This window comes from Triticum urartu, chromosome 1 (assembly GCF_003073215.2).
Source record: "Triticum urartu cultivar G1812 chromosome 1, Tu2.1, whole genome shotgun sequence".
Taxonomy (NCBI): Eukaryota; Viridiplantae; Streptophyta; class Magnoliopsida; order Poales; family Poaceae; genus Triticum; species Triticum urartu.
This window is the reverse complement of record NC_053022.1, coordinates 286,299,404-286,307,351: the sequence shown is the minus strand read 5'-3', so window position 1 is coordinate 286,307,351 and position 7,948 is coordinate 286,299,404. Positions and strand designations below refer to the sequence as shown.

Here is a 7,948-nt window from a genome sequence, read left to right as displayed (position 1 = left end):
TACCGTTAGGTTTGAGCCAAACGTCACCATGGCATGAAGGAGGTCAAACACAAGAGAACATCCATACAGTCCAAGAGGGAAGCATGGAAGCAGAGAAGGAAGTGCGGAGACAGAGACACGAATCACGAAGGTGGCACCCCCCCCCCCTCCCCCCCCCAACCGAAGGCCACTGCCTATGTTGGAACTTCAGGGCTAGCATCTCATGAACCTTCAGAGTTATGTTGTTTTCCTTCGTGTTCTTCATCAAGTCCACCTCCAATTCGTGCAGATCGGGCCACCTTCATGCTTTGCCTCATATCATTTGATGTCATGAGCAAGGTTGCCAGGATTTGGAGCCCATTCCCCTCATCTTTCTAGCCTCTTGTTTGTTTGTTCTTGCCAAATTGAAAAATACTCACCAAAAATAATGATACCCAGTTTTTTGGTTATTTTTTGGATTTCATGCGAACTAGTTGGTTTGATCCATGAATCTCTTGCAAAACTAGTTGACCAATTTCCCCTTTCCCCCCTTCAATTCAAGCTGGAAATCAAGTTTTCCCGCCCCCGAACTCATATCCATAATTTTGGGTTTAACCGACACTTCTATGCAAACCCGGAATTTCTGGACACCGGACATTGGCATGGCACGCATGAAATTTCAGCATCCACATCCTTTTTGGTTGTAAGTTTTGATTCCAGACTCCAATTTTGGTGTTCTTGGGCTCGTTTCGAAGCTATCGACGTGCTCTTGATCGTCACATTGGTTACCACTTCATTTGTTTGAGAGAAAATTGACACTGGCATCTTTGCCTAAAGCCTTCATCCATGACAATTTGAAAGCGTGCTTCTTTGCCAGTTTCCTGCTTCAAAGTTCCTAGCCAAGGACATTGTACCTCTACACCGACTCCACGGTCCACCAAGCTCTCCTACAACGACAATCACTTCATCCTTTGACACCACAGCCGGGAGCAAGGCTGGTTATGTCCTACCTCGACTAATGTATTGTGTCGATGAAGGTATCCATTATGTCAAACGCTTGCCTTCCTTGTCATTAACTTTGTGAGTCATTCTACCTTTGGTGATACCCTTGATCCTATTGAGATTAGTTATTTGAGTATTGTCGGGCATCGTACACTTGACCACCGTAGTGACATCTTCGTCATATACATCATTGCTATCTTGAGTATCTGCATAGTAAGAGTAATTTGATATCTATTTTGTGCCTCACTTGTATATTGGCATAAAGAAAATGAGAAGTAAGAAAAGTTCCAAAAGTAAGTAAGAAAGAAAGAAAGCTAATAAAAGGAGATACAAGTGCCAATAATACTTCATATAGTGAAACGTCAAGTTTATGAGTCGTTAGAGTGGTGCCAAGTTTACGAAGTTGTTACCCTCTACATGCAATCAAGCTAGCGTATCTCCTTGAGTTTGTGCCACATGATCTTAGTATTTGATAGGCAAATCTTGTATGATCATTCCTTTGGTTAACCCATTATCTTTGAGCGTGAGCCTCTTTTGTTTCCTCTTACATTTGAGGTCATCTTGCATTGCTTTGAGTTCATTTGGATCTGGCCTAATTATTTTAATATCTTGATCCACTTATTGCTTTGTTTTGGTCCACTAAGCCTCCAAGCTCAACATATTAGCCTTTTGCAGGTTCATAGGTGTGGGAACATTTATCAACAATTCAACATCATCTTACTCATTTGGTACACATTGATCGATAGTTGATCCTTTGCATCCGAGTGGAGAAGTGTCATCATGTATAGGGAGAGGATTTGTAGAGCAATTTGTGAGAGGCCTTGATGCAAGAAAACCACACAATGGCGGCGGCCATGGCAAATCCACCAACAAAAAACACAAACCAAGTGTACATAAAAAAAGTACAATGACAAGGACCACCACCGAACTCACGAGGTGTCGTGAAGGGTTGTGAACACTGCACAAGGCAACTGAGTGGAAAAGAAGCTGGATAAGTGCTAGGTTAGCTGAATGTTGAGCACATTTGGTTCCGACGAGATCAACACAAAAGCTTGTTCAATTCAGAGAAGTTGAAGTGCGCTCCAAGCCGTGGCACACACGACTGCCCCTAAAAACTCACCCTCCACCTCAAATGGACGTGGGCGCACGGCGGTCAGCACAACATGCAGACCTTTGCAGCCACAGCTACTACCACTCAGGTGCGACATAAGTAATTCCGGACAGAGGAAGTACATTACCCCGAATTCAGAATCTGGAGAAGAGAAGCACAAGATAGTAGATACAGCTGTTTCTTCCACACGACATGCCTAGCTGTCTTACAGTCCAACACCATTCAGGGCAGTGTGCATATATAGCGTAGAATAGTTACAGAATTTGTTCTCATGGAGAGATGCAGTACGTTAGATAGACGTAAGCGGGTCAAATTAACCGACGTCGTTGCTTACCTAAAGTTCTAGCAACACTGTAAGAGCGACTTGGAATTTAACAGCAACAACGGCACCAGCACAGGTAAAAATGAGAATCTTGGTTGCCAACTCCAACAGCTTCACAGCACATCAGAGTCGGAAAGAATGCAACCTCCTAGGAAGAAGTTTTGGTAGCAGCAGGGCTTCTACCAAACTGAATGATCATCGGCTTGCCCTTGAACGCATAACCATGCGCTAAATTCTGCAAAATCAGAAACCGCGCCATTCTTTAGCACTTCTGGCTCTCAAGGACTGAATAATAAGGAATTAAAAGAAACTCCAATTGGAACTTATTTCCTGACAACAAATGGCATTCAATGTTTTTCCTTTTTGGTCTTATAACTTTGCTACTTCAGACAAAGTTTGTTAGTGCTGGGCACAGTGAGCAGCTTTTGATCTGAGTATCCAGATGGGATTTCTACCATAATTTTAGTAAATTAGCTTTATTTTGTCATATTACAAACTAATGGGTAAAATCAGAGTCACTAACCAGTGCACGTTGAGCAAGTTCGACAGATGGAAATGTCACAAAAGCTTGGCCCCGCATTCGACCTTCCTGGAGCAAGATCAGAATATTTCAGAAACAGAAGAATGTGCTAGCAAAATAAAACAAAATGGTGGCAGATTTTTTAATGTTGTCCAAAAACAAACGTCAGCTTGCTCGATAATTTTCACCATGATCCACAGATGCAGGAGCAAGGAACATCATTTGGATATTGATTTATGAATAGGTTCCTTTTTTTTAATCATAATCATAAGATATGTACACATCTAACCTGCATTAACTTGATACTTAAACCAGACCTTGCAGCATCCAAGCTTTCAAACACAGATCCTGTTAAGAGCAGTTTGAAACAAGGTGAGGAAATGAAAAGGCACTAAGATGTGCAGAATCAACATTCTAAGAAACACAGTATTCAGTCTCCCTCGGTCATACCAAAGACATAGTAGAAGTCATCATGAACAACATCTTTTGCCAAGTTCTTAATATATAATACACTGGCAGGATTCCCTGGCGTGTAATTCTGCAAAACAGACACAAGCATGTGTCAGTGAGGCATCAAACCATAATTGAACTGTATGTTATTTCAATAAACAGAAGGGACATTTTGTAAGTCTTGAATTGCGAAAAATCAGCATTTTCCCATAGTTTTTCGTTAAAAAAGCGGATAATGATGTTCATTTTGATGAATAGCAAGAAAAAAACAAATACAAGTTTATGAAAAAAACTAATGCCCATCAGTTGATCATTGTGTCATAGTGACATAATAGACCCAACCACATAACAACCAGCAGCACCAGCTTATGAAACCACATTTAAAATCTGCTAATAGGAACCATGCTTCCAATTATTAGCATCTCATCATCAAGATAAAAAGAACGAAATTAAGTGAACAGATGATGATACATACACTGTGTATTGGTAATAATCATCTTTTAGTTAAAAAGAAATATCACTAAAACTGTACATCATCGAGATGTTCAGGCTGACCAGTACTCACGATGTTTGTGCAACAACAACAACAAAGCCTTTCAGTCACAAACAAGTTGAGGTAGGCTAGAGTTGAAACCCATAGATGATGTTTGTGCAAATGGCATAAAATACTGAATTCATCTACCTTGAACATGGGAAGGGACAAAATCTCCTCTGTCGGTAATTTCTCTTTCTCTATTTCCAGAGGCGTAGCAAAATGTTTCTCTTCAAGTTGTTCATCTCTAGAGGCCAATCCCTTGTCGATAGTACTCCGATCAGCAAGTTCCTTATAAGCAGCCTTAGGGACAAGTTTTATCTGCACAGAACCATTGCACTTGAGAATGAATAAGTAAATAAAACTTTTGAGTTCTGAGAAAGAATGCTTCACCTGCAGTATTGGATTTTTCTTTTTTATTACTTGAAGCTCATTGGGAACTAATGCAGTTGGTTTCACCCCGACCGATTCATGGGCGACACTTCTATCAACTGCAGGACCAACAATAGCTTCATGCTTTGCGCGCTTGACTTTCCTTGTATCAACATCTTCCTATATATAAAGCACACATAAACTTTTGGCGAAGATACTACAAACTAAAAGATAGAAACGCAAGAATTGGTACGAACATCAGAAGACTCCATCTCAGACTCATCACTAGACAAATCAGCCAAATGAAGTTTCTCTGCCATAGAAGGCTGCGGTGGTGGAGGGGGAGGAGGAGCAGGCACTTGTGATGATAGAGGTGGAGTAGGCAATCCCGTCCGAAATGGAGCTGGAAGGTTCATCTTGTTCATCAAATGCAACACCTGTTACAGAAATACATCAATCCAAATACATTTGCTCATGCTAAATGCACAAAATAATACCTTGTGAACTGTAACAGTAGTTCACGAGGTTGAAATTCTAATAAACCTGAGTGTAAAATCGGGGAACGGCAATGAGAGAGTTGACAATATTTGTCAATATGTTTCCATCTGGTGGTGGATATGCATACCTAAAAATAAATAAAGAGTTAATCACATTTCTCAAGTAAGATGGTGGATTAGGACTGCTAACATGGATAACAGAAAGAACTTCTGCAGAAAAGAATTGGTTGACCTCGTTGGAAAACTATGAAACATTTCAGAAGTATGGAGTATGGAGTCTCAGAAGTCAGAATTGCATCTTGGTCAGGATATAGGACTTCAAAGTTCGGAAGTGGCAATAAATGCTTGCATTGATAACTCACAGGCCTTTAGACGGGTCATAAATCCAGTAGTGGTAAATTGAGCTACTAACTTCTCATACAGACAAGCATTTTGTTGAAACGGGAACAAAGAAGACAACTTTTAAATTAGAGATACAACCACTACTTTTTTCTTTGAACAACACAATGTACTTATGTAATCCCTGCTGGTAATAGAATAGACCAGGATTCCCTCAAAATAGAATAAGACCAGGTCATCTTACCCTTGTCGAGCTATACAAATGGAAACAGCAACTTTGGTCGCCATCTCCATATCTGGTTTACTTGTAAGCTTTACTGGGTATGCCTTATATATCGCGTTTGGGCAACCCTCTCAACAATTAAGAGATCCATTCAAAGAACACGGAGACTAATTTTTACAAAATACCTTTAATAGCAGGCATTTTTATATAAGGTGCCCACACATTCCAAAAGAAATTTGGCCAACAATTAGACCAATAAAATGTCGGTTATGTGACATGAAAGAGATATCATTTAGGAATTCAACGATATTAATTTTGTGTCACAGAACTAAAATAATATCGGTCTAGCTCTTGGTGGGTCCCTTGTATTTTAGAACAAAAGAGTACTACAAATACAAAGGTGAAGTTGCAGATAGCAGCTCGCATCTTTAGTTACTTCGCTTCATTCTAATAACACATAACATATCAATTACCTATATGAAATGGCTTAAGTGATCATAACTCATAAGAAAAGGAAGATGTTGGAAGATAATGAGTGAAACAACGACGATGGCGATAACATACTCAAGATGAGGAGGAAATGAATAGTCCACACCAAGCCTAGAAGCGATCGGTTCGGCAGTTGATGTAGGATTCTCTTGATTCTGGGAATTCGTACTTGGCACTTGAGGCATCCCATGAGCTAATTCCTCCTGATGCTTCTCGTTCACATTCTTGGCATTTGGCTGGTTTGCTCTCTCAACTATCAGTACTTTCCCAAGGATCCTGAACCTGCCAAAACCAGCCCTTAGCAAAAAAAAATGAAGGAAAGAAATTCACAAAATTAAGATCACAAAAAAAATCATATTCCGCAGCTAGTTCGAACAAAGAAAATGTACAACTAATCAAGCAGAGCGTGTACTTGAGGAAAGGAACCTGTTCAACACAGACTGCGCCTGATTGGCCGCCATCTCGTCCCTAAAATCCACAAATGCACAGTTCCGCAGCCTGTAACGGTGAAAATAGTTTCAGTAAAAAATATACCACATGTATTACCTAGGCGAGCAGACAAATCTCAGTATACCTAAAGAACTTCTTTTGAAATAGTATACATAAGGAACTCTGCTAGCTAAATCACAAGTTATCAAACACAGTAAACATGTAAAACACCAAAGAAAGCAGGAGCGGACAGGGAGGAGGGAAGTACTTTCCACCGCAGAGGCGAACGGATGTGGCGCCATAGTGGGAGAAGAGTCCGAAGAGCATCTCCTGTGTGATGGCCTCTGGGAGGTGCCGCACCAGGAGCGTTGCCGGCGCCGGAGCAGACCCAGCCTGCTGATGTAGAAGCGGTGGCGGCGGAGCAGAGGAGGGATTCCCGGGCAGTGGAGGAAGCCGATGCGGCGGAAATGACTCCATCGGAGACGCCGGTGGCTTGGCGATGGATTTGGACAGGTAGCAGTGGCGGGGCGTGACAGCAACCAAGAGGGGGCCGATTTCAAACTGAAGGCAAAATATGCATGGAAATTCACAACATAAAGTGAAACAAAATATACATGGTTACACTAATACATGCGTATTGTTGTCCAAGTACCAGTATCTAGTGCTCCACATCACTAGAATACACCGGAATGACCAAAAGAAGACTAAATATAACCAATAACCACAGATATGCTCTTCTAGACTTCTTAGCTTTGAAATTGGCAATTATATCATCATTACTTATTTTACGTGAAACAAAAAACAAAAAATCTTCATTACTTCTCTGAATCAGACATGGATGACTGCACTAAACATATCATTTTGTGAAGTAAACTAGCAAAGTAGCAATCCAGTGGCAACTGGCAAAAACTGCAGATAATCTTCTCTGAATCACCATTGGGTATCTTAATTTGCTAGTGATTGTTGTGAAGTAAGCATATAATACAAAAACTGAAGATAATATAAGGGATTAGTGTCTCCTTTATTTATTTATTTATTTATTTATTGTACATGTTTGTTCAGTGCTAGACAGGAGCGGAGTAGTAGTAGCAGACTAGCAGTGAATGTATATAGAATCGCCGTATGATACTGGACCGACGGATGCATACCTTACTAGTTGCTTGCTCCTTCGACCTCCGGTCCTTCAGGCTTCGGCAGCAGTTCACAGAATAGCCGGCAGCACGAGAAGGGCCAGCAGCCAGCAATGACTGCGTGCAGCGCTTGCAACAACCAGCCGGCGGAGGCCGGCGGGCGGCGGCTAGAGGACGGTGCGGCGGACCGGCGGACGGCGGCGCTCGGCACTTTGGCAGTCGAAAGAAGGGGAATTGGGAGGAAGACCTATAACTTATTATAAATCGCCATGGCAGAAAGAGAGGTCCCTATGTGCCGGTCAATGCGTCCAGGAGCAGCGGGACGCACATAGGGCGACCCGACTGGGCCAGCCCATTCTTCAAACGACGCGGGCTGTAGCGGTATTTTTTCACACGTACTTTACCACTATTTTCTCAGGAAAAAACGTACTAGTTTAGCAATACGTACTGTAGCGCTTCTTTTCAAGCGTAGTTTTTTTTGCGGGTTCTTTTTTCACGCGTACTGCAGCACCACATACTATTGCGTTTCGATGAAAAAAAAACATACTATTGCGTTTCTTTCTAAAACGCAGTC

The 7,948-nt window shown here is 41.6% G+C and overlaps 1 protein-coding gene across 2 annotated transcripts; it reads right to left on the bottom strand.

Moving 5' to 3' along the window:
- Positions 1-2,233: 2,233 nt before the first annotated feature.
- Positions 2,234-7,696, bottom strand: LOC125508052 (U11/U12 small nuclear ribonucleoprotein 65 kDa protein). Of its 2 annotated transcripts, none has more exons than XM_048672618.1 (12): positions 7,393-7,696; positions 6,513-6,805; positions 6,242-6,313; positions 5,891-6,097; positions 4,811-4,892; positions 4,525-4,704; positions 4,289-4,447; positions 4,046-4,216; positions 3,364-3,451; positions 3,203-3,261; positions 2,917-2,982; positions 2,234-2,628 (listed from the first exon to the last, which is right to left on the bottom strand). In XM_048672618.1, exons 2-12 carry the CDS (start codon positions 6,719-6,721, stop codon positions 2,542-2,544), a joined length of 1,380 nt encoding a protein of 459 aa, XP_048528575.1. In that variant the 5' UTR covers positions 6,722-6,805; positions 7,393-7,696; the 3' UTR covers positions 2,234-2,541. The 2 variants fall into 2 exon arrangements, with proteins under 2 accessions (XP_048528575.1, XP_048528580.1); XM_048672623.1 differs by having other exon boundaries at positions 5,891-6,091.
- Between the last annotated feature and the right edge of the window lie 252 nt (positions 7,697-7,948).